Source organism: Eulemur rufifrons, chromosome 7 (assembly GCF_041146395.1).
Source record: "Eulemur rufifrons isolate Redbay chromosome 7, OSU_ERuf_1, whole genome shotgun sequence".
Lineage (NCBI taxonomy): Eukaryota > Metazoa > Chordata > Mammalia > Primates > Lemuridae > Eulemur > Eulemur rufifrons.
In genome coordinates this window covers 222295969-222323202 of record NC_090989.1, presented here as the reverse complement: position 1 = coordinate 222323202, position 27234 = coordinate 222295969, and the positions used below count along the sequence as shown (strand labels likewise).

The window sequence follows — 27234 nt, the reverse complement described above, 5'->3', positions numbered from 1 at the left end:
TTTCTTTTGTTTGGATCAGTCATTCTCAAATAGTGACATTTATAAGTAATACTCTTTCCACGTTTTAAAGGCTTTTGAGGGTAAGTCTGACCATAAGTGATTTCGGCCAACATGCTTACTTTGGAAACACCTCTATGTTGACAATATATTCTACGTAAGTGGAAAACTTGTCACCACAAACATAATGAAAGAAACTAAAAAGCCCAGTCTTCATTTTAACTACTGTCCAATAATTCCTTTGGAAATGAGTACACTGATAATCTTTGGAAGGGGCATAAACAATTTCAGGCTGGGAAGTATCACTTATATTGTGTTGGACAAGGTGATTCATGCCATAGCCTCAAAGCTCAATATAAGTCCTCTTCAGGTCTTGTTTGTTCTGAGTCTGTTTTTAATCCATGGAAACAGAGACCTTTCCATTTTGGTAGACAGTGTACATGGACCCAAGAGTAAGCAGCCTGCCTAAGCATTGCTATTTGCACATACCCTGGCCGATAGCGTCATTCAGCATAGTAGGGTTGGGTTTCCAGTAGGATTTCTGTTAAGAAGAGGTTAAGGACAAGCATAAAAAAAAGCTTATACAAGCAATGAACAAAACAAAATCTTGTTTTGCTGTGTGTCACAAAGAATGGCCTATTATTTCGTGTTACTAGGTGATCGAAAGAACTAGTTATATCAACGGTTGCCATGGATATGCACTGCTCCAACTGGTCCCAGATTATCACAGGAACCAGACATTGAGTTTCAGAATATAAAGCAAAGGGATTTGGCTTTATCTCTTGGTGGAAGTCTATGTGTCAGCATCTGAGATCAATCAAGATGTTACCATGTGTCCAGTTCAGACTTAGTAAAAAAAAATGGATGTTCACAATCATGTTTATGGGTTTCAAAATTCAAGAGATGGATTTGCTCTCATAGAATTCTAATAACAATGGCAGGTATACAGGGCCAGGTGGGCAGAGTGGTGCCAATAATATCTTCATGGCAGCGTTCTTTTCACGTAATTGATTAATTGATGTATTTTTGCTTCTGCTTTGTTTAGGTCTATCTCCAGTCTAAGGTATGTTTCCATGGAACTGACCCAGAATGTTGGTGCATGAGCAATTAATTTGCTCTATTTTGAGATTTAAAGAGATAAATTTAAGGTTACTTCCATCTTTGTGTGCACACGTTTGTCTGAAATACTTCATGCTGAAGATTGGAGTTACTTTAGACTTTGGGACTCTGTATTTTTATAGAATCTTCTTGCTGGGCAATCCATAGCTAGCCTAACTTAAGATATTGTACATATGTAAAAATAATGGAATTGCATTTTTAAATTTTATAATTCAGATTATTTGGCTAATTCAGATTTATTAATACTTGGTACTTAAGATTAGTAAAATTTGGATTCTACTTATTAGATGATATTTTTAAAAGCAGATTTGCTGGGAGAGCAACAGTCATTATTTTTTTCTCTCTACCTGAGAGAATCTTAGGCTAAATTAAGTAGATTGAATATTGGGCCGTTATGACACGACCCCTTAACTACTGGAGGAAACAGATCCAGACACCGAATGTCCATTGAATGGTCAGTGAATCATTTGAGAGTGGGGAAAAGCTATTTAATTGCAAACAAAATACAATAGTGATTCCAAATATCTCCAACATGGAGATAATTCCAAGATCTTTCAATCTTTTCCATTCTCTTTCTTTCCTTTTGCTTGTCTTTCATTCTCTTTTTCATTTCCTTGCTTATTTTTTTATTTTTTTCACCCCTATTAATTGGAAGGTACCTTGCTTATCTTTGAAGAGATTATGAGGTAAATGTTCTATTCCACCTGAATAACAGTATCAGTCATTTTCGGCTGGCCAGAAAATGTCTCCCCCGTGTGTCCTACCAAATGCAAAGCCCATAGCATCTGTCTGGAGGTTTGGCAGGAAAAGTCTCTCCTCTCCAGACTGTTGATCTCCAGCAAAAGCCTGTCTCAGTCCAAATTCTGCCAGACCTATGAACACACAAGAGACAGAGAACAGAGGACCCAAGCTCTGGAACCAGTGGAGGTGGGTTCAGACCTCAGCTCTGCCATTTATATTAGCTCCGTAGGTCTTAGTCTCTCCAACTATAAATTAGATGATATTCACAGCTACTTTAAGAGTGCTGTTACGAAGATAAATGAGTTGTTAATGATACACATAGGGCTTTAGCACAGTGCCTGCCACACAGGGAACACTCAGTAAGTCCTGGGAGAGGCCCCATAGCTTGGAGGCTTGGATCCCAGGCTTCTGAGCCAGCTGCCAGGGTTCAGAGTCCAGCTCTGCCTCTCAGATAGCTGCGTACCTTAGCCAAGTTACTGATTAGGTTAAATATGAACTATATGAACTCTCTGAGAATAGACCACTGTTGACTTACAAAAATGGCAATTTCATAGGGTTCCGTATAATACATAGGTAATATTCTCTGTGCTTCAGTTTCCTTACCCATTAAACACAGGGGCAATAATCCTATCTGATAGGATTATTGTGGAGATTAAATGAGTTAGCAGCCGTAAGACATACAGCACAGTGCTTGATATGTAGAAAGTGTTATTTAGGTATTTGCTATTGTTGTTTTTATTACCCTCACGTCTCATCACTGCCTGACAAACTTTTCCCAGGAATAGCCTGTTTATTAATCCCTTTTTGCTTCTGTCAATCAAGCCTTTCTGTGTTGCCGGCAACGTCCCTCTGCTCCTTATAGCTGGGCTCAGTCCATCTGATTGGCCGCCCACTCCATGTCCTCGTGTCTGCCACATCTCTTGGCATTTGTGTACTCCCCGAGGACCTGATGCCTTAGGTTAGCTGGCACCAGTTGCGTGCTGTCCTTGTCTTCTTTGTATATTGACCCTGGAGCATGAGAGCTCAGGAAAGATACAATGTTTCTTCCACTTTAATTGTCTTTTCATGTGATGGTGATTTTATATCTTTAGAAAAATTCCTTAAGTTATGCTCAAATGTGGGATTCCTACTGTTTTCCTATGCTTTTTTTTTTTTTTTTTTTTTAAAAAAAAACAACCAGATTTTAAGAAAACTTAAATAATTTCAGACAGGAAAGTTGCAGAGATAGTACAGGGAGTTTACTCCTGTTCTGTGTAACCCTTACTTAACCAGTGTCAATGTCGAAGTCTTACATAACCATTGCACATTTGCCAAAACTAATAATTTACATTTGTGCATTACTATTCTTACATGACTATTAACTAAGCTCCGGACGGGCTTCAAATTTCATTAGTTTTCCACTAAAATCCTTCCTGTCTTCCTGGATCCCACATTGCATTTTATTATCGTGTCTCCTTAGTCTCTTCTGGTTTGTGACAGTGTCTCAGTCTCCCCTTGTTTTTCATGACATTGACGGTCTTGAGAAGTACTGGTCAGACATTTTGTAGAAAGTCACTCATTTTGAGTTAGTTTGATTATTTTTTTCTTCTCGTGATTAGACTGGGGTAATGAGTTTTTGGGAAGAATATCACAAAGTTGAAATGCCTTCCTCATTGTGTCATAGCAGCCTGTAAATTATACCAAGACGACTCCTCACTGGTGATGCTAGTCTTGATAACTTTCTACATTATTTAACAAATGGAAAATTTTGCACAAAATTCTCATATGTTAAAGTTACCAAGAGACCATCTGAAGATAGTAAGTAGCTAGATTCCTAAAATCACAGCACTTGGAAGCACTAAACAGGCTTGTTCAGTTGTTTTCAATCTTATCAGACCCAACACATCTTTTTCATAATAAATATTTTCTACTGCCTCCTTTCCTCTTCTGAAATGAAATTTGTAGATAGTATAATTTACCTGTGCACATAATCACAGAGAAATCAATATGCAGTCCTAGTTTTAATATACAGGAGAAATAAAAGGAATATGATTTATAATAAAATATCTATTTCAATATCCAAAATCTCAGGCATGACTACTCCACAAGCTGTAGTGAGGTGGTCAGATGCTTACATCTAAATGAAGAATTCCCATGGATAAGACAGACACAAATGCAGTAGAATATAAGGCTCAAAGACAAGGAGCAGCATTGTCATTGGTGAGTTGATTTTCTGAGATGCCAAACAACCCAGGGGAAAGTTCCAAAGCAAACAAAATACCTTCTCCCTCAATTTTCATGGTGGTTTCATTCCTGGAAAAATTCAGGACATATTAAAAACATGCAAAAATAGTGTGCATTTAAAAGTAAAATGGAGTTAGGCTCAGATAATTATAACCAGGTTTTTCACCTACGTGAATCTCTGCTGGGACACTGGAAAGCTGTGTGGACGGAGGACAATGCTTCACTGTGGGAGTGTCCTGTGCACTGCAGGACACACACCGACCTGGGCCCTGGCTACGCATTGCCAGTGGTGCCCCCAACCCCAATCAGGGAGGGCAAGCAAAAACACCCTTCGAATTTCCAAAATCTGGAGACCAAGCTGTGCCCCCATTGAAACTACCACTGGTATAATTTAAGTCCAATCACTTTATCTCATAGCCAGGAGCGGGTTCAGGTCCACGTAGCCAGCACATTAAGGCAAACTGAACCTGCCAGCTCCTAATCTACAGGATCTGGTGCATGTTGAGCCCTCAAAAATGCCTGTTGGTAACCCTTGGATTCATGCTGAAATGTAGGTTAAACCATGCGATTGACGTCACATGCACACACATACACAAGCATGCACACACACACCATCACCACCACCAACTCAATTCCTGCACAAAATCCTTCCCAGGGTTCCCATGGAATGTAGGAGATCATTTAAATCCTTTTAAGGCCTTGCACAACCTGGCCCTCATCTGCCTCTCCAGCTTCATTCCGTACCATTTTCTTCCTCACACATTACTCATCCACCCTGCTGGTCTTCACTCAGTTACTGGCAGGAGGAGTTACCCTCCCTGCTGCCTCAGGGCCTTGGCACAGACTGTTTCCCCTCCCTGGACTCTTCTACCTTTTGCCTGGCAAACTCCTGCTTATTCTGCATAGCTCGGCTTAAAAGTCACTTGCTCAGAGAGCCTTTCTCTGAGTCCCCAGTATGTCTCCTTGCCAGATGTTCTTGTAGCACTCTGTATTTCTTGATCACACACTCATCGGAGCTTATGATCAAGTATTTATCTGTGTGATTCTGGGTTTGATATCAGATGCCTCCACTGCGCTGTCAGCTCCCAAGGAGGCAGGAGCTTCGTTGGTTTTACTCATCACTAAACCCCAGTACCTAGCAATAGTGCCTGTACAGGGTCGGTTCCAAATATTTGCTGAATCCATGAATGGATGAATAATTGGGTTAGCTGCCCGGAATGACTTTCAGGCTAGCTGCAAGGCTGACACAGTGGGGGAGACACAGTCATGATTTTTCATGAGGAGCAGCAGCATAATACCTTGCTTCTATTCAGCTGTGAAGAGAGAGAAGCATGCTATTTGACACTGCTTGTTTTGGCTTCGTTGTTTCAATGGGCTTGGCTTTGAATGAACACGATGGAGTAGAGGCACCTAGAAGGCGCCTCACTGTGTGGACTAGTGAAGGCTCCTGCATCTGTCTGGAGCTGGCTTCCCTGCTGGAAGGGTCTGGAAGAAACAACAGCATTGCAAACTTCAGCTTTATTGGGCTCAACCCTACAGGTGCCTCCACTTCATCCTTCCACTGTTATTACCAATAACACCCAATCTCTGAGTAGCCCCTGACATTGTGCCTTTTGTTTCACTCTTTCCCAAACTTTGGTCTTTGGGTATCGCTTTCATTAATTTGGCACATCTGCAAATCACCAGTGCTGTTATTATTAATGTCTTTCTTTGAATACATCACAACCTGACATTAATGCAGATTTTAGCTTCATTGTAAATAATAATATGCACGAACTCCTGTATTTCTTGGGCTTATCATGCTCATTTGGGAAGGAATGCTCTTTTTCTTAGCAGTGTTCCTGCGTGGGAGGCACGCCAAGGCAGACCTCCTTACTGTCCCCAATCTGTTAAGAATACTGAAGAACAGAGAGTTCCAGTAACTACCGCAAGGTCAACCGGTTAATAGAGATGACAGAACTGGGATTCGATGCCTGACTCTTGGCTCTGTCTTGGGCTGTCCGTGTCACACTAACTCAAACCATTCTTTGTTTTGTTTTTTGTTTTTCTTTTTATTCCACGTCAGACAGGAAATGTGCTGACGTCGTAACAAGGTTTGAGGGAGGCACATCTCACACAGGCATGTGAAAACACAATCATCACGCTTAGGAACTGCAAAAGGATCTCAAACCATTTTTAACTGAGTTCTCTACACACACCAGGCACTCCACAACTGGGAACTGCTGTTGGATTAACCATGACTTCCAAAAGCAGACTCTTCTGTAAGATTTTTTTCCCCTGAGTACGTTACATCCTGTGTAGTGTTGCTGACATCTTGGGGCTAACACTTTTTAGCTGCCTCTTCCCAATTTGTAATTTTCTGACCCACTGAAGGGCCATATCTCATTTGGAAGTGCTGCATTCTTGTTTGCATTACTAAGAGGCTCACGGTTTTTGTGATGGATGCCATTTTGACATACTTGTAGAGACAGATGAATCTCCCCTTGGGAGGCACGATGTATTTTTCATGCTACAGTGTCTAATTCATCCATGCTGGGTGCTTCTGAGACTATCCAAGATGTCACTACCTCAATGCCATAGAAACCCTCTGGGAGGCCACAGGAAGGCTCCGGCAGTGGAGGCAGCTCCCTTCCTGATGCTAGAAGCCGCTGGCTTCTGGGAGATTCTCTACCCTCCCTCTACCCTACTATGGCGATGTGCTCTTTCCTGAATAGTTGCAGAGTTGCTAATTCTGTCCTTAAATCCAGTCCTAATTTAAAATTAAACCACATATTTGAATGCATGACATGTTATACCAACTTGAGCTGCCGCAGATCTTAAATACCAGTCACACTGGCATTCTTTTTGATCCTGGTCAAACACTTCTAGATCATTCTCACCACAAGGCTTTTGCCCTTGCTGTTCTCTCTGTCTGGAATGCTCTTTCCCTAGCTCTTGTCACACCTGTTTTCATTTTTCACATTTCAACTCAATGTTATCTCTTCAAGGCCTTTCACTGACCATTCTACATAAAATCGTACCCTTACCTCCTCATCCCAGTAACTCCCTATCCTACTAGTTGGATTTATTTTCTTCATGGAAGTTTGTACTGCCCCAAAGTATGTTGTTTATTTATTTACCTATTGTCTGTCTCCTTCCTGTCCCACCCCCGCACCCCCAGTAGATGGTAACCACTGTGCATGGAATGCCAAGGCATCTCCTGTTGCCCTCTCGCTAGTGACCAGTGAGTGAAGCCCTTGACAAGGAGTTCCTAAGTAAATAAATGCATGAAATGGTCCAGGTACCGCAGTGAGGTGCAGAGAAAAGAGCAAGTCTCTGGAGTTAGATGGAAGCAGCCCTCTGTTATAAAGCAGAAATTAAGAGTACGGGCCCAGGAGTTAGATGGGCCTGGGTTCTAGTGCAGCCTCTGCCGCTTTGTGGCTGTGTGCTGTAAGCAAGTTCTTTCACCTCTGCTCTTTATGTACATCAACAGCAAATCAGGACTAATGAGTCACAGTCTATCATGTGCCTGGCCTGGTGCCAGCCACTGTAATGGGATCTTAACAAATGTTAATTGACTTCCTTTTCCTAGAAATGTCAGAAGAAACTCAAGAAACCCAAGAGGCAGCCTTTGTAACATGCAAGATAGTTAATGGAGAACTCAGGCCTCCCTATATTCAATACAATGTGCTTAAGTACAACTGCTGTACATTTTGCAAAAAGCAGTGACATTTGCAGCACTTGGCTATCTTATGTAGACTCCTGATAAGGTTTATAATCTTAAATCCACTGAAAAGAATCCACTCTTTTAGCACCTGACCTGTTTGATAGAGGTGTCCCCCGCCCTGTATATTCAATTACTTGCTGTAGAATAGAACTGCATTCACCATATATAGTTCCTTCGGTGGTTGAACATTATGTTCCTCAGGTGGCCTAAGTGACTTTGAAGTACTTGTCAGCAACTGGCTTTCCTGTAACAGTACTGTGACCATTCAGTTCACAGTGACATTTTACTTCTGAAGCCCTTGTTCAGAATATTAAAAAGGGCATGCAACAGACTTCATCCCTTAGCCTCAGGGACTGTGATTTTGTAAAGCTAGCCAATGGTCTACTCAGGGGAGACACACTGGCTCCAGTGAATGTTGAAAAGCCGTTTTGAATTTGGCTCAGTGGCATTAAGTTGGTCAGTAAATACAACTACTGAGTCTGTTTCATTCCAATGGATGAGCTGGGTTGACCGAACTGATTCACCAGATGTCTGAAATCACTCCCACCGCTTTCTTTGTCAATGAATGATGGTGCTTTTCTATCAAAAAAAAAAAGAAAAAGAAAAGTCTATATAAAGTTGGAAGGGAAGTTTTGTAGTTTGCTAGATTTCACTTGCATCAGCAAAATACTTGTGAATTCCTAATGGATGAAGGCCTCTGGGTTCTTCTCATTCTTCATAGTAATGACAGCTGGATTTATTCTATCCAAAACTGGTACCCAAGAGCTCGTGACAGGACCTGTTGGTGTTTGTCACACTGACCATTCAGACGCCGTCACTGCGCGATGCCCTGACTTGGTCTTGGGTCTGGAGAGTGAGCAGAGTGGAGGGCGATGCTGGGGGACTCTCAAAGGGCTGCTAAATGGGGACCCGGGGCACTCTGAGCCTGGATTTAGTTTGTGAGGACGTGGGGCCTTTTCATATCTGCCCTTTAGGACTTTTCACATGTCAAGGCCACTACATTGTGACATTTTTCTTTGAGAAGCAACAATAAGGACTTGAATTTTGGACTCTGACAGGCCAGGTTTCCTCACTCTCAGCACACTGACGCTTAGGGTTGGCTGCGTCTCTGTTTGGAGAGGCCGCCCTGTGCGAGGTAGGATGTTTAGCAGCATCCCGGCCTCCGCCACGAGATGCCACTAGCATCCCCCAAGCTGTGACAACCAAAATACTTCCTAGAAATGCCAAATGTCTCCTTGCTGGGTAGAAGTTGGGGGCGGGGCACAATTGCCTGTGGATGAGAACCAGTGAGGAAGACCTTAACTGCGGGAGATTGTTTTGTGGTCACAAGAAAGCTTCTTTAGAGAGTTCCAGCTTCTCTCGTCTGTCCTGGGGCCTTTCAGACCTTTGAGTTTCCTAGAGAATACATTTTTGATGTGGATGAACTAACAATAAAAGAGGAAAAGGTGAGAGAGGCTGGGACATGGATGCGTTAACTCCTCTCCTCTCTCTTCCTTTCTGTCCTCTGCACCTCTGTGAGTCTCCCAGAAAGGGAGAGACGGCACGTAGGGGAGGAGAAACCTGGCTACAGTCTAGCTGTGCTGTAGACTGAACCAAGGGAGCCTGAGGCCTGCGGAACTTCAAGTCATCCTGATATTTAAGTCCAGGCATCAGAGCTCACTGCAGGCCGTGTAGAAGGTGCTGTTTGGAGGCAAGCTGGGCATCTGCCAGGACCCTTGGCAAAAGTGCAATGTAGGCAAAGCCGTTTCTGCCTCCACGTCTATTTCTGAAGTCTCCCCATTCCCTGTCGCACTTTCCCTGCCCTCCAGACTCTCAGTGGCCTCCTGTGGCCTCTGGCTGCTCAAAGTCCACCTCCCTAGGCTGAGCCGCCAGTTTCCACATTACCTGCCCCTGTGTCAACGCTCCTTCCCTGGGTGCTGATTTCAGCTATTTGGGGGGTTGAGAGGAAAAAGTCTAATATTTCACTAGGGGGAGAAGAGTCAGCAGGTTTAACCTGTTCAGGAGATGTTTTGACTCCTAAAAGAGAAGCTTGCTACTCCTCTTCTAGAAGACGTTTTGGAACAAAAGGTTTTTCTATGGCTTATGTGGTTCCCCTGAAATGAGCATTACGGTTGCATATTTTCCAGCCACAGTCTCTGCAGTCCTCAGTCACACCTGTGAATTCCATAAACTAGAGCCTTCACTGAGGAAGGGCTCCACGGGAGGTGAGCTGTGAATTTCCCATAAGACAAGATCCAAATCCCTTCGCCTGGCATATAAAGCCCTTTGTAAGAATCTGCCTTTCAAACCTCTTCTCCATTCATCCACTCAAATAATGGTGGAAAAGATGGACATAGACCGTGACCCCCAACCCACCCCCATGCATATAGTCCAGTGGGGGGTTCCACACAAGAAATCAGACAAAGACAATATGGTGTCATATGTCACATGTCAACCCGGGGTAGGTATGGGAGGCTCAGGAGTACCTTGAACAGGGAACTAACCTGGAGGCTCACTCCTGGCTGGCCCAGGGGGGAAGTCTCATGTGTCTGCTCTATTCAAGCCCACGTGCCCACACCGGGCATGTTTTATCACACCTCTCTGGCTCTGAACATAACAGTCCCTCTGTTTAGAATGTCCTCTCATTATCTGTCTGAAAAACTCTCAATATCCTTTACGATCCAGATTAACTGTTACCTCCAGGAGACTTTCTCTGACCACACTTTGCCCTCCCTCCCCTTTCTCTGCTTTGCCACGTCCCCCCTGCCTGACTGCCAAATTAAAGTGAGTTCTTTCCGTTGAGCTAAGTCCTTATACATCACCTCTATGGAAATATATATCACACTGATTTGTAATGATGTGTTTATTCATCAGTCTTTTCTGGTAACTTTCTTTAAAGCCCAGGCAATAAAGTATGTGTCTTTTTAACCCCCAGCTCCTAGCACAGTGCCTGGCACACAGAAGTGCTTAGTAAATGTCATCAAATGAATGAGCCCATTCAAACTGGAATCTAGAAAATGTGATTGCAGGATGTCTCCTGTATTCCTTTTTTGTGTTAGGTTGTGAGATATATCATATCTATAGAACAGTTCATAAGACGTATATGTCCAGCGTAAAATGAAAACCTATGTAACCACAGCCTCAGTCAAGAAATAGCCTCTTCTATTCTTAACTCATCAGTGGATGTCATATACTTGAATTGAGTGTGTCACTAAGATGAAGACTCCACATTCTTCATCTGACCTGAAGTTATTGGGGTCTTCTTCCAAGCAAGCAGTCATCTTGAACCTTAGGCCTGACATTCTGGATGCCAAATATTTGGCCGAAAGCCAAGCAGTTCAGTCGAACATCAGTTGGCATACATGGTCCAAAATCTAGCTGCAGGAAGCTATTCGCTCCACTGGACAGTATCTTGCAAAAGATCTTGAGCACCTTCCTTCCTCCTACATATTGAGGTTGCAGGCTTATTTGGACTCTGTCACATCTGAGGGAAAATAATTAATGTGTGAGCCTTGCTGGGATTATCTATGTAATACTCAGAGCAAATCTGCGTGGAGATCAGTCTATTTGTTGGTTGCTGTTAATACAGATCCACTAAAGTCTTGCCACCTTATTCAGAAGGGGTGTACTGCACTCTGCTCTGCTTTGAGTGGAAATCAACCATCTGCCTTGTTGCATTTGGTCAGAACACTGTGCCTTTGGAAAGGCTGTGGTTACAGGATGCACGGCAACCACCTCCAGCGTGGTACGGCTCAGAGCTGGCAGGGCTCTCTGCACAGGCCTCCTCTGGTGCCACTGCTGGACTCTCTCCTCCTTCCTCTGCTGTCCTTAACAACCAAGGGCCGGTGGCCAGCCTGCCTGCCCGCCTGCCCTCCTTCCTTCCTTCTTTCCTCCCCTCCCCTCTCCTTGCTTCCTTCTCTCCCACGTTTCCTCCTTCTCTTCCTTCTAGCTGCCTAGTCTCTGCACATATACTAGAATAATGACTTGTTTGATGGATATTTCTTGAACCTGGCTGTAATTTTCTTCTTGAATACAAATTAAGCCCATTTCAAGAACTTATGAACTCCAGGATCCCGTCTGATTTCACTTCTCTCTCTTCTTCCTCCTCCCACCTTGTGCATGCGTGTGTATCATGAATCTATAATCACTCCATTTAATTTAATCCAAATTTTAAACTCCCTTTATAAAAAAACTTAGCTCCTTTTCATCATTTTCACTGACATTTCAGACGCTTTGATTTTTCTAGTTTTTTAATATGTAGTTCCTGAAGTCTTTTTGTTTGTTTGATTGATTGTTTAAAACAGATAACAACATCGTTCTCTATCCTTTGCTTCAAGGAGTTTAATTCATTTTCTGAGCTCCTACACTGCGCCAGACACAGTTTGAGATGCTGGGGAGACAGCAGTGAACAAGGTAGATGTATGCAGTCTCTGCTCTCGTGGAGCTGACATTCTAAATGAATTTTATATTCTAAAACTGAGCTGTCCAATACAGTAGGCACTAGTGACATGCAGCTATTTAAATTAAAATCTCAATTAGTTAAAATGAGATAAAATTAAAAATTCAGTTTTCCATTCGCACTGGCCACATCTCAAGCACTCAACAGCACATGTGACTGGCAGTTATGGTACAGGACAATGTAGATCTGGACTGGTTCCATCACAGTAGATTCTATTGTACGAGGCTATTCTGGGGAAATTTGCCAGTCCTACTACCATTCTGGGAGTCTAAGAAATTCCCATAGCCACACTGTGAGATGATTATGATGACATCAGGTCATAATTACCTCATATATAATCATCCCATTGAAACATGTAAATTATATCTAGCATGCTTGGAGCCTATCGGTTTATTTTTATTTGGGGCATCCTGTTTTTACCTATGAGATGGTTAAATTAGTGTGGTGGGATAATATTTTGAAATACTCACTCATCTTCCCTTCCTGTCTTTCAAGCAGGTACTGGCTCTATCCACCATCCCAGGGGGAAGGAAGGTTACAGGGCAGAACACAGAAATAGTCCTTGAGTCTCTCTGGCTGTTTTTGTGGTCCAAATATCCAAGCTTCCAGGGGTCCTAGAGTATTTCTAGAAGGGGCAATAGAAAGGAGGATTTGGGGACTAGATAAAATTGTCTTGGCAGAAGCAGGGCTGGAGGAGGAAGAGCCTGCACACACACGTGAGGGTGCACAAGAGTGATGCCAGCTTGCACATGCGTTGTGGGCTCAGGCTGCTTGGTGTCCCTGGAAGTTCTGTTGGGGGTAGCAGGGTCCAAGAGCAAGAAAGTGTCCAGGATTTGGGACTGTGGTGGGACCACACAAATCCACTGGACCTGAGGGGTCACACGGACGGGGATAATGGATATTTCAGCTGTAAACAGATGATTCACCAACTACGTCCTGCCCTTCCCCCGATCTTAATCTTCCGTCAAGGAAGATAGAAAGGGTGTGTCTGAGATGGTGATTTTTCTCCAGCTCAGGAGGATGAGTGTTCAAAATGGAAATAAATGGAATTATAATAAAAAATAAAGTTGATTTTCTGGCAGCCTCTGTATTTTTGTGGTCTGTGAGCCATACCCATTTCACAGGGAGCGTGGTTTCATTCTATATACGATAACTCAACCACAGACACCATCTTCTCCTTTGCTCTATTTTATTTATGCCTACATTATTCTATCAGTAGAATAACACTTTTCCTGGGAGGTATTGCACAAAGCAGTGTCATCTTATGTAGTTGGAGAAAACTTCAGATGGTTTGGAAATTGATTCCATCCTGGAGCTCTGGTTTCACACATTCCTCAACTGAACTTAGTGGGAAAGAAGCCAACGCAATTTCATGACTGGATGATTTAGACCAGGGCTAAGAGAACTAGAGTCCATGGGCCATGTCTGGGCTACCTCCTGCTTTTGTAAATAAAGTTTTATTGAAACACAACCACATCCATTAGTTTACTCATTGTCTATGACTGTTTCTGTGGTATAATGGTAACATTGCATAGCTCAATAGAGACTATATGATCCTGCAGTACCATCTTGCCCTTTATAGAAAAAGTTTGCTCACACCTGGCCTAGATTATAAACTTTTTAAAGATGAGCACCATGTCTAAACATCTTCCTGTTTCCTTTCAGCTCCTGCTCCATGTAGAGCAGAGATTTGAGAAATGTGGTGCAACAAAAAATCCTAAGGCTGGAACGAACTTTCGAGCTTTAAGGATGACATCCTTCAGTGATGCTTAGGAACATGATGGCTTGAGTTACAGCCATTAACCTCAAGTATTAAAGAAGTCCAAGGTGCAATGAAGTCTCTGGCAGCTGGAATAAGAGAATAATCTTATCTCCTCATCTCACTAATACAGATGACTAGATCAACCATCTGCTGTATATATAATTGGGGGTTCCCCATGGCTTCCTGCTCTGCACTGCAAGGAAGGGTCTTGAGCCTCCATTACAAATGATGTCGGGTTGGATGTGAGGAGACGTGGAGCCTGAGTGCTTATCTTAGGGGGGTTTCTTCCACAAGTGACCGTAAGCAAAAGCTTCAAGTGAAGGTGATTAGTTAAGGAAGTGCTCCAAGGAGAAACTGAGTAGGATAAGCAGAGGAAGCTGAATAGGAGAGGGAAAAAAGCCAAGAAAGGTGTAATTTCAGTTGAAGTCTGAGCCTTAGCCTGATCCCACAGGGATCTCCAGACTATGAATCACACGTCACATTTAGGAAGGTATTTTGCAGTGCTGAAGGTAGTAGTTTTTTCCACTGAAACAGGAGCCAAGAGAACAAGGCTTTTATACATCCCATATCCTTCGCTTCCCAATAGGCAGTGACAGAGGACAAAACGCCTTGGGAAAAAAAAAAAAAAAAAGCCCCCAAGACATCAAGCTCTCTGGGTGGTGAAGAGGCTCCAATAGCTCAAGAGCAATTATCAGAAGTTCACAGTGGGAGTCCTAGCATTAAATCACAGAGAAACTGGGGGATGAGTAAAAGGGGGAAGGGAGGGTAATCTGGGCAGAGAACTAATGGTATCTGCCAAGGCATCAGACTGGGTGTCTTCTCCACCAGTGTTTATTATATGTCACTTGATATTATGTGCCATTTTGAGTTATCTGTTTCATTTCCATAAAATGGGTCCTCCATTGCATGGCAGAAACAATTTCTTCCTCTTTTTCCTCATCCTCTTAGTTTTCTTTCAAAAGTAAATTATTTTGGGGGGAGAAACAAAAAGCCAGCTACTTTATTTGGGGTGAGGGTGGTGAGTCTCCTTTTTTATGATTGAAAAGATAAAAAATGCAAAATTCTCTTTGAGACGCTGTTATTTCTCTATAACATCTCTTTGGGGGAAATATATCCCAGAAGTTCTCTGCCCACCATATAGAATGGTATTTCTTTTATTTGACGTAAGTCTACCACTTTCATACTTCAAGGGATTGTTAGCTGAAATATACTCAGACTTGGGACTCATGTCATGCTCACTGTATCCAAAGAGAAATTCGCTTTCAGAATTCTTATATTTCAGGCACATTCAGTTTTATCTTTCCGAAGTGAAGAACCCTAATTTTTCTGACCCGTCCTCAATTTACAGCTTTTATTCATTTTCCTTGATTGGTTGGGTTGCTCTTCATTGGCTTAATGTATTTATGTCTTCCTGGGAACACAGTGACCAAAATTATACTCGGTGCCCCAGGCACAGGCACAGATACAACACGGCTTTGGATTAGATAAAGATAGCTCCTTGTATTTTTTTTTTTTTTTTTTTTTGAGACAGAGTCTCACCCTGTGGTCTGGGCTAGAGTTCCGTGGCTTCAGCCTAGCTCACAGCAGCCTCAAACTCCTGGGCTCAAGCAATCCTCCTGCCTCAGCCTCCTGAGTAGCTGGGACTACAGACACGTGCCACCATGCCTGGCTAATTTTTTCTATATATATTTTTAGTTGTCCAGCTAATTTCTTTCTATTTTTAGTAGAGATGGGGTCTTGCTCTGGCTCAGGCTGGTCTTAAACTCCTGACCTCAAGTGATCCTCCTGCCTCAGCCTCCTGAGTAGTTGGGACTACAGGCATGTGCCACCAAGCCTGGCTAATTTTTTCTATATATTTTTTTAGTTGTCCAGCTAATTTCTTTCTATTTTTAGTAGAGATGGGGTCTCGCTCTTGCTCAGGCTGGTCTTGAACTCTTGACCTCAAGTGATCCTCCTGCCTTAGCCTCCCAGAGTGCTAGGATTACAGGTGTGAGCCACCATGTCTGGCTTGTATTTTGTTTTTAATACTATTCTAGATGATGTTTAACATAATTTTGGATTGAGTTACGTCATGCAGGTGACTCTAGTTTTCAACCTGTAGTGATTATCTTTTCTTACCTGTAGCCAATTGCATCTAGTTAGAGTATAGAGTATTCCTGTTTCTTGATGTCCAATTTTATCCTATTTTGTTTTAAAATTATTAATTTAATAATTTAAATAAATTTTACTTAAAACTTATTTTTAAATGTTATTCAATCATGTTCTTGGTAAACCTTATCTGCTACTTTTCTATGGACACAAAACATGAATTTTTTCTGAAACCCTTCACTGTGGCCTTAGTATTTAGCACTGCCATACATAGATTCTTCTCTAAATCTGTGGACTCCCATTTTTTGATCACTTTTGCACATGCTAAAGAGGACAAGTTTCAACACAGTTTTAAGGAAACTCTATTGATATGTCTGTATTCAAAGGGACAAACATTTTCATAACTTTTTTCCCCAGTAAGAAGTTAGCTACTGATAGGTGACAGAATAGTCCTAACAACTAGATAAGACGTAAACTTTTCTCCTCCAAGCACACATTTTTTGGGAAGTGGTCTGGAGCTTTATTGAGAAGGTTTAAAGGATTTTAAATATATCACATCTGCTGATGATTTATTTTCCACAGAATTACCTAGGACTGACGTAGTGTATTCATGGTAGGGTAGAAAAACCATGGGTTTTGCAGTCATACAAACATCAGGTGAACTAAAAGCACTCTGTTAAAGGTGGAGTTACAACAGAGGCTGAACATGGTCAAGATGAGCCAAGCACTAAGTTTAATTAAAAGCAAGGTATTAGCAAGTCTCAAAGAGGTTAAAAAAATGGAATATTTGGAGGTAATATCAAGAATTCATTTTTCTGAAAGGTGATAAATGGTGCTTCTCTGGCATCAAAGGCCTCTGCCTCCTTCGAGAAAGAGCTTTCTCCAGCCATCTGGGGAGGGTCCATTTCAGGATTTGGTTACTTTTCTCCATTACACAAAGTCTCCAGTTCCATCCTTTTAGGGCTAGATATTGTTAGCCTCATCTGACCTCTTATATCACTAAGGTTCTAGTCTCTGGCTGCCTCAAAACTCTGGCTAAGATACTCCTACATACTTCTCCTCCCTATCATCCTCCACTCCTGCAGTGTGAACTCCTCCAGCTACCCGCCCTCCCCCATGCTATTGTCCTCACACGAGGCTGGGCTTTCTGCCCCCTGAATTTTCTCATCACTGTTCCCTTTTTCTCCTTTTTCCCTGAACCTTCTGGAACCCCCTTATTATCGAACACAAACTCCTCTGTTTTCTCATACTTTTATGAGCCCATTTCCGCATTTTCTTGCCTTAATTAAAATCTGCTTTGCAGCAGGATACCATTTCTTTGTAACCTTCTCAAGTGGAAGATGCACAGTCTCTTATATTCACTGCAGAAGTAATGTCTGCCTTCTCATTGATACTCTCGGCCTTTTCTGAACCACTGTTTTTAACTCTTGTGCAAAAGGTCCTCTCTCCTTTGAGTTTCAGGTCATCCTGATCAAAGTCTTACTATTCACACCTTCTCCTTTCATTATTAGAAAACAACTTTAATATCTAGTGACAAACACAGAAGAATCTAGCTTTAAGATGCTTGACCTCAATTCTAGCACAGTCTAGAACCGATTCTCATAGCTATGCCTGACCTTATCATTACTTTAAATTGCTGCACCTCTTAATGCCAATTTACCATTCTCTGACCACAACATCCTATCACCACAGCTATCAGGGTCCTTAGTTAATACAATTTCTGCTCAGGCTAGAAATCTAGCTCTTGTATTATTTTTTCTCTTTATAGGCTCTTATTGACATTATAACTTTACTTTCTTTTCTCTCCTTCTTAGATCTCATAATGTGTGACTTTAACAACCCTTGAAAGCATCTCTAAAAGCCCTAGTCCCCTTTCTCATTGCCATACAGACACAGCTAAGCCTCAATCTTGGATTAATCCAACTGTTTGTCTTTCCTGATACTTTATCTGGGCTGCTGAGTCATGATTGACAAAACACACAACTTAATTATGCAAAGAAGGGGACGTAAGCAATCCTGTGATGTATACCAAGTCGGTGACATCTCCCATTTTCCCTAGTGGTGATTACAAGACATCACCCTTCTTCTCAAAGCTCAGCTTCATTGACACTTTCTCTGCTCCTCCTCCACCGCTGATACACATACAACACTTCCCTCCCTCTTCCCCAGTAAACGCTTTGCTTTGCTGCTCATTTGCTCTTAAATCACTGTACCTGGTTTTTGCATTCACCACTGAAATAAAAATTCTCTGGCAAAAGACACCAGTGACTTCCTAAAAGATTAATTGAATGGACTCTTCTAAATGTTCACCTAGTTGTATTTTTCCCTTGCATTTGAAACTATTGACTATTCCAGTCTCAGTATTCCACTTGGGCCTTCTCTTCTCTCTACTTGTGCTCCCTGGAAAGCTCACCCATCATGGCTTTAACTGGTAGTTATATACATGATCCCTAAATCTATAGCTCCAGTCGAGCTCTTGCTATTGAGCTTCAGAATTCTAGGTACAAAAGAGCCTTCTTCATGATTTTCCTGGAGTCCCCATGGAAACCACAAAATCAACTCAACCCCAAATGAACAAATCTTCCCCCCTTCCCCTCATAATTCTCCTCCTAGGTTCTCTAGCTCACCCTTTAGACTCAGCCAGAAATTTGTGCATGATCTCCAGCACCCCCCGTTTTAAATCCTCATCTACTTTCCCCACTATCACTCTCTGTACCATCTGATTTCTTTCCAGGTCCTTTTGATTTGTACTTTCTAAAATCTCACTCTGTCTGTCTGATCCATCCTAGCTGCTAGTGCATTAGCAATGAACTCTCACCTCTCATCTCAATCCTTTTTATGGACACTCCATATTTTTGCTCAGGAGCTCTGATTAAAACGTGTATCTGATTATGGTACCACCTTGAGCATGGAGTAGAAGTCCTCCATGATCTGTACTCAGGTCTCTCTCTTCAGACCTGTCTGTCCTACTTCCTGCCTCTTGCCTTTAATGCTACAGTTAGCTGTACTCAACTACCTGCTGCTCCTGGAAATATTCATACAAATTCTCAGTTTGGAATGCCATTCTTCTCTCTTCACACCTCCTGCTTCTATCTGCCTAGCAAACATCTGCTCATATTTCAGGGTTTGGCTCAACTCTCCCTTTCTTTGCAAGACCTCATCCATTGCACCCCTGCTTCACCTCGGGTAGAACTGACTACCTTCTTCTTTGGGTTCCATCTCTACACATACATTGTCAATGTCTGTTTGCCTCTCCTATACTGTAAGCTCTTTGAAGACAATGTCTCTGTCACAGGCATCTCTGTGCCTCAGTTTCCATCTCAGAACAAGAACAAAATACATATCTGTTGAATGAAGCAAGAAAGAATTAAAAATGGAGTCCAGCCTGTGAGAAATGCTAAATAAATGTCACGACGGTGGCACAAATGTTGATCACAACAGTGTACTACATTGTCACAAAGGCCCGTCTGCAGATAGTTCGTTGTTCGAAACTCCATTAAGCCTCAGTTTGCATTAGTAAACAAGTCAGGTGGGTATTCTCTATGATGTGAGCTGATTTTCAGGGACAGAAAATGGGGATGGCGTCTTTTATTGGCTTGCTTCCTTAGCAATTTGTGAAAACAAAACCAGACAAAATTCCCCCTTTCCCAAAAGTTGGCACCAGCTCAAGTTTTTCTTTTCCAAAATACTTTGGTCAGGCAACACTCGCCGTGCTATATAGCTGTTAGGCATTCGTGCACTCTGAATCCATTAGAGAAGGTCAGTCCAGAATACTAAACAGATGCACAGGCCTGAGTTTTGGGAACTGGGGTCTAACAAGTGAAATCCATAACAAACAATAGCCATCTCCTCCGTGCAGGCTGGTCCGAGCATCACCATAAGCAGGCATATTTCAGAGACTGGCACCTTACGCTGTCCTGACTGCCACACCTGAAGTGAGGAACAATTAATTCCAGGCAGAAAAGTAATTCAGGAGACCATTTTGGCTTCACATGCATATACGTGATCCTTGTTTCCTGACAAACATACCACTTTAAATCCAGTCAATATCACAGAGACAGCATGGACACAAAAGAGCAAGGATTTTTTTTTTTTCCACACCAAGCCTTTGTACTATATGTATACATAAATAAATACATGAAGCAAAAACAAAACAGAAACCTCCTCCTAGCCCAGACTACCTATTAATTCCAAATGGAAAAGCCCTGGGCAATAAGACAAAAAAAAAAAAAAACAAAACAAAACAAAAAAAACAAAACCTGACCCATGTACTAAGTAGATTGGATAGTTAATTTGGAGTGACTGGAAGAGCTAGATAATACTAAGTTGTCACGGTAGAAAGTAAGTTTTGGACATTCTGCTTTCACATTACTATCTAAACTTGTAAAAATACTCAGAGAGGCAGAAAGAAGGACTAAATTTAGACCCTTATTTAATGCATTCAAGAGCATGATTCATTTTCCTCCTGCCCTGGTACAGCCTGGGGAATCTGAATATACACCAGGCAACACATGGATGCCCTGTAAATAAATGAAAGTCACATTCATTCAGGGGCCAGAGAAAGCCAGAGATACTCCATTTTCTCTGCCAACAAAGGTACACTTCTAGGCACCTCACACACCACCAGGACGTAGAACCAGATTTCTAAGCTGGCAAGAGGCCATCTAATTTTAGCTTTGCTCAACCTTGGCACGAGCACTGCTGGGCTGGAAATGTGTTCTGTGTCTCCTCTCCTCTCAGTGGCTTTTTCCCCTCAAGCTCCCGTGGGATCCTGACCAGCTCTCAGAAGCCATACAACATGGCGCACCCTAATGAGACTGCCCAAAAGGATGACATCATTTGGTAGCAATGCATTCAATAGCCTGGAGCCCAAGTCACTTCATGGCAGCCCTTAGGCTGGGTCTTAGAGAATTAGTATTATAGATAACAAAGTTTGGGCTATTTGAAAACACAAAACTAAACCAAAGGAAACCAACCAAACAACAACAGCAAGTTCAATTCCCAGGAATGACATCAGGGGGGTTGGTAGGCACAGTTTCCAGGGTAGAGCAGAGCATCGCTGTCCCTTCCCCAATCCCAATTTCATCGTCTTCTGCTTCTAGTCACATTCTTGCCTCAGCTTCCAACACCAAGGCAAATATTCTAGCTTGCATAGATAATTTAGATTAAGGCTGAACGATCATTTGTGTTAGTCCAACACAACTTAGAGGAGGAAAGCATCTAAGCTATTTTGTGATTTCACAGTGATTCCACTTTTTTCCTTTTGATTTTAGTTTTTAAGCACATTTGGAAAGTAACCTTACCAAGCTCATTCTAGTGTCTTAGGCTTTATTGATCTCACTGATCTTCGGTCTCTGTGTTTAGGACAAACGAAAGGAAGAAAGAGGGAATGTATATAAAAAATCTGTAGTCAGGTAACATCGCCTCCCAGAAGTGAGGGCATTAAAGCTGTCCTCCCTTCTGAGGTGTAAGATTGATGTTAATAACCCGCTCGGAGCGCCCTATTGTGCATCCACAGACATCCATCCCAATTAAGAAAGAGATTATTTTCCCAAACATGAAATGAGTTCAGCAATTTTGAAGTAAAAAACAAAGAGAGTCAGAAATGGAGCGCGTGCATCACGTTAGAAATGAGTTGCTCTGAGAAAGTGTTTGAATGAGCAGCGCTTGTCAAGGCCCGTGTGGGCCACATCGACAGGACGGGACCGGCAGACCCTGCGCAGGGCTGTAGGTCCAGGCAGTTGTGAGATCCGATCAGCCTGAATACATGCTTCACAAACCAACCTGGTCACGGCACAAAAAAGAGGCAAGACATCATAGGGCAGCAGAAATGATTTGTACCTTTCTCAAAGGGCTCCATATTTGGGTCTCTGGGGCATTTCTGAACCATCAGGTAGGGCAGTCGCCCAATCCTCATTGGGCCCAGCCAGTGCCAAAACGTGAATATCAAATCATTTAGAGGGCAGGGGTGTTCAATGACATTGGCCAAATGGAATGACAGATGGCGGGGGGCAGCCTCCTATGCCCGTTTGAGAAAGGACAAACACTCTTTAGCACTCTACACACAAAACTGGCTGATTTAGCTTAGAACAGTGGCTACCATTGAAGCCAATTTCAGAACATTGAAAAGGAAGGTAAGTGGGTTGGGGAAAGAGCACAGTGAAGGTTGCATTTATCCAAGGCTGGGTCAGTTATATACTGGGATTTGGAGTAGAAATTTACTCTCACACACAAAGAGCACCACAGATCTAATTAACAATGTGGGAAATCTATTTTCATATTTCATGCACACAATACACCTCTCTTCCATCTCCAGGGGGTTTTCAAGTTCTAAACTACAATCAGCCCTTCTTTTAAAATAACAATAATAAATCCTCTTGTGCAGCCAGATGGTGGTGTTTGTTGCACTAGGCTGGGTTCGTAGTACAACATCAATAAATGGCCACTTGTAGAGGGACAGACAGAATCCTACTGATAAAGCACACTTACACCTCCCTCCTTCTCCCATCCCCAAATGTTGCATTGTCAAAATACCCATGGGGGATTCTTCTCATTTTGGGGAGGAAAGGAAAACTAGAAAAGGTAAAATAATGTAACTAAGGGTCAAAACAATTTCTTGAGGGGGAAACAGCACATTGACTCCCTGAGGAGAATGATCATAGGTAGGCTTTTCAGGTGTTGTTTTGCCTTTAGGGACTGTTTGAAAAGAGGCTCTCAAGAGGACTTTCCTCAGTCCCTGGAAAGCTGTCTTGGGGAAGGCTGCACATTGTTAACCAAAGACAACACAACTAGGAGATAGAGTTAAAATTATTTCTCAGTGAGTTGGCTAAGTCTCATGAAACAAATATTTTGTTCCAGTTAGGTGTTCCAAAAAGTCTTGCTTGTCTCAGATAACACATTTTGAGAAGGAAAGGGTATTTGTTCAAAATGCATCACGGAAGAAAAGACTATGTACTGGTGTGTTCTGCTGCCAGTGTGTACACATCCTCTTCCTAAGCCCAGAGGACTCACAGTCTTGAATGCCTCGTCCTTCTCTTCCTGGTCTCAGTCCCAGCTGGGATGGGTGGGGCTGGGGGGCGATGCTGCTAGAATCTGCTCCTGTTCTTTGAAGCTATACACCTGGTTATGTAACCCTAATCCAGGCCCACCGTCCAGGGCTCAGATGGCTGGCCTGTCAGCAAAAAATGTCTGAAAAATGTTAATCCAACAATGTTGGAGGGATGTTATTTCCAGAGATAAACTCCTCAGGGAAAACAAGAAGAGTTGCTGCTCCTGGGATTCAACTCCTCCACACTGGAAGATGTTTCTTTAATGATGCTTTCTTCCCCCCAAAATTTCCCAATGTCTGGTATGTCCTGACATTTGGTCCAAATAAAATCCTGGAACAGACTCCTAGGATATAACTATCTTCAAACTCCATGCAAGAGGAGTTTTTATTACAGAGAATCAGCATCTATTAGGGCATGAAACATTGGGGGCCTGCTGGCGCTCACTCCCCACATGGAATCACTGCATAATATAGATATTATTTTTTTTCTGGCATTTATAGCAAGCAACTCAGTTTGTGACCTAAGGCATTTTCCATACTTCCAGGCAGTGAATACTGGCTTCTTCTGAGTCTCAATGGCACATAATTTAAGACAGTAGGAAAGGGAGTTAGAGAATAGTTTCCAGTGCAAGGAAAACACCATGCAGATGTTTGCCCTTACTCTTGAATTCTGATAGCAAAATTGAGAATTGTTTATTTGTTCCAAAGTCAAACTCAAGGAATGTATTTTCTAAAGGCTGGGGGTCGGGGTAAGGGTGGGGAATAGTGACATATCCTGATACCGAAATATTCAACACATGGCCCTGGGACTTTGAATCACAAAAGAATTTAGATCTTTTTAAATGGTTCATTTTTTTGATCCAATTTGGCATGCCAGATGTTGATTTGTATCACAGAACACCATGTACCTAAAGAAACACCTGAGGACTGCTTTGCTAAAATTGTATATTCACCTTCTGTAATTGTTGTTTTTTTGTTTTTTTTTTTCCTCCAGGATAGGAAGCTAGGAATCGGTCCTCTATCTTGAGCCATTTATTGAGAACAAACAAATGAACTCAGAAAAGACACAACCCAATTGAATTTAAATACCTGACTTTGGTGTATGAGAATCATAAACTTGCTTACGGTCTATCTGGTCCGCAAACACTTCCCCATAAATCATCCAATAGGGCATATAGAAGATGTTCTTGGCCAGTTTCCATGATGGCTCCTCATTGGGAAAAAGGATGGCTTGCCTGGCGACCCCAAAGCTCATCAGCACCACCAGCATAATGATGACAAAGTACATCATGTCTATCATCTGGAAGGGTGGGGAAGCAGAGGGAGAAACAGAAGAAAACCAGTATGATTGAGTGTACTTATGAACACTGACATTGATGGAAATCTTTGGAGGAGATCTACTTTGTGGACTGCTAATAAGGGATGTTTAGACAGGGAATCATGTCCAAATAAGAGGATACTTGGTCTACTGAAGCCAACATCCACAAAATCTTATCAGTAACTCAAAAAACATTTTTTTTTTTTTTTTTAAAAGTGCATGCATGATGGAGTCTCTTCATTTTCATTACTGTCTGTGGGACCCAGTCCATTCTAGGCATGGGGGTCATATAACACAGAGGCTTGGTGAACCCAGTACTAACTTTTTCTCTGCTCCTGGGGGAGGCAAGTGTCCTCTTTGGGTCTCTTCATTCTTAGTGAAATTGGAATTGGGATAGTTGAACTATTCCAAGAATGACTGCAATGTTGTAAATTTCCTTTCTAAGTTCTGAAAGGCTAATGAAAAGTTGGAAAACTCAAGAAAATAACTGCTTATAAACAAAGCTAAAGCAAATGAAATATCCATCATATTCTGTCTTATTCCTGTGGCCCCACCCCACTGCATGATGTTCTACCATCAGCCAGTCTCTCAGAGAAGTGCTCTTTCCCCTGCAGGGTCTCCTATTGGCTATGGAGGGTGTTTTCCTGGGCATTCGTACCATGTAGCCCAATGACCCATACCTGTACCTGCTGTTGAAATGATAGATTTTCATCTTGACATGTTTATAAGATCCTCCAGGCTGCACTCTAATACAATGTTATCTCTTCTTCCTCTTTATTCCTTTCTTCCCCGTTTGTCTCCATGATATATGTTATCTGGGATCTGTTTCTCATATGCCAAATTGCCTTCCTTTTATCACCCACGATAGATGAGGATGCAGTACCTATTGATTTTTGCCTGGCCAGAACCCATTACCTCCCTCTTTTGGAAACAGTTTCTACCTATTTTGGCCACAAGGTAGGTGTGTTTTCCAGGCTGAGTTAATCATGGTTCTCTGCCCCCTGGCAGGAGAGATGGGAGGCAGGCAAGGTGACACAAGACAGGCCAACCAATGTCCTGTTTTCTTTTGGTTTTTATTTAACTGAAGCTGAGAGAGAGAAGTTTTCTTTTCCTCTCTTTAATGATATAAATTCAGAGTGTCTGAGGCTGAGTCCTCCGCTATCGAAACTGATCAGAGTAGATGAAGCAGATATGCAAGACAAAGAGAGCAAATCCTGACAGTGGTTGGTTCCCGGCTTGCAGCAGGCCCTGAGCCCAGTTCCATCAGGCCTTTCTACAAGTCGGTGCATCCTCTAGGCTTAAGCTAGTTGGACATTGGTTTCTATCTTGCATCAAAACATCTACTACAAAAGACTTTCTCTTGGATATCACATGTCCTGAAGGGATGTCCATCCACAAGGAAGGACATGTTAATTTTCCAATGACAATGAAGACTTCAAATTAACTTTAAAATTTTATTTTAAAAGAGGACATTCTATGGTTCCTGTTACTGGAATTCAAACATTACAGCCTTCCTGTATGCCTTAGGACATTGGGGTCTCAATATATTTTAGGCCAATTAATCAAGTTTCAAGGCAGCTTCAACATTCATCTCACAAGTACTGTATGACTTTGAAACTAAATAGAACTGTCTCAAAATTTGACATTCATTCATATTTTTTAATTGTCCTTAAAGTTATATGCTGATCAATTAGTTATTCCTTCCACAGTTTAGTGGTCTCAGAACTCCCTTAAAGTGAGCAAGCCAGCTGTGTCGAAACAGTTTTATGGGAAACGTGGGTCTCTTTCTCATCCTCTTTCTTTCTCTTTTTTATTTTGCAAAATTCTTTCATCATTTATTTACAAAAAGTTCTAACAATGAGAAAGCACACATGGGTCCTTCATTTTATGTTTACTTACATTGATTGAAAGACGGGTGGGGAGAGGAAGGTGTGTACTTATGAGATGTAGGAGCTAGTTTGACCTAAGAAAACTCAGCCAGCAAATACAGAAACTGTTCTAATTAAATTTCTCAGGATTGTTTTTGTTCAGATTGATCATGATATCAATGCAAAGGGTCAAAACAATCAAACAGAAGAAACATTCTTCCCAAACACTCAGCTTCATATATTCCAAAGAAGTCTTAGCTTTCATATAAATACCGAAATATGATAGAGTGGAGTATAGAAACAGAGCATTATCAGTGAGAAGTGGGGCTGGCTTCCTCTGTTTTTAAAGCTCAGCTGTCCAATTGTCCAATATTAAGAGAGCTGATTGTGTTCTATTTTGTAACTATCTTTCAGTTGTGTTCCATAAAAGAAAATATATACTGTAGTGGTTAAGCCTGTGTTCTCAGGTGTCAGACTACCTGGCTTTTTATCTTGATTTTGTTAGTAAAAATAGCTACATGGTAAAAAAAAAAAAAAAAATCCACAAAAAAAGTAAAACTAATTACAAAAAATAAAATAAAGGCTTTCTTGACCATTAAAAAAAGAAAGATAGTGAGTTGCTTAATCTTGTTTGTTACTTGTAAAATGGGCATAATAATAAGAAGAATAATGCATATTAGTTTTGTAAGGATTAAGTGAGATAACATGCGAAACACTTAATATGGTAAGTTCTCAGTCAATGTTGACGTATTATTATTAGAATTGGGAGGAGATCAGGCTGGGAGTCAGATAGACAGAAGCTTGAATCCTGTCATTGTCCCTTGCTTTGTCGTTTATTCAATTGTTCATTCAATTGTTAAATGAGGACACTAAGACCTATTTCATGGGGACATAATGATTGTGACATGTCTGACAGGGTATCTAGC

The 27234-nt window shown here is 41.9% G+C and overlaps 1 protein-coding gene and 1 non-coding gene across 21 annotated transcripts in view; both read right to left on the bottom strand.

The window, feature by feature from the left end:
• Positions 1-27234, bottom strand: part of TRPM3 (transient receptor potential cation channel subfamily M member 3) — a 797388-nt gene that overhangs the window by 39523 nt on the left and 730631 nt on the right. For all 20 annotated transcript variants that reach the window (XM_069476420.1, XM_069476422.1, XM_069476410.1 and 17 more), the window contains one exon: positions 24248-24422. In XM_069476420.1, the coding sequence (XP_069332521.1) occupies positions 24248-24422 (175 nt within the window). The remainder of the gene's footprint in view (positions 1-24247; positions 24423-27234) is intronic.
• LOC138389038 (small nucleolar RNA U13) lies at positions 6140-6243 on the bottom strand. Its single transcript, XR_011234478.1, has one exon. It is a non-coding gene; the product is annotated as a small nucleolar RNA U13 (small nucleolar RNA).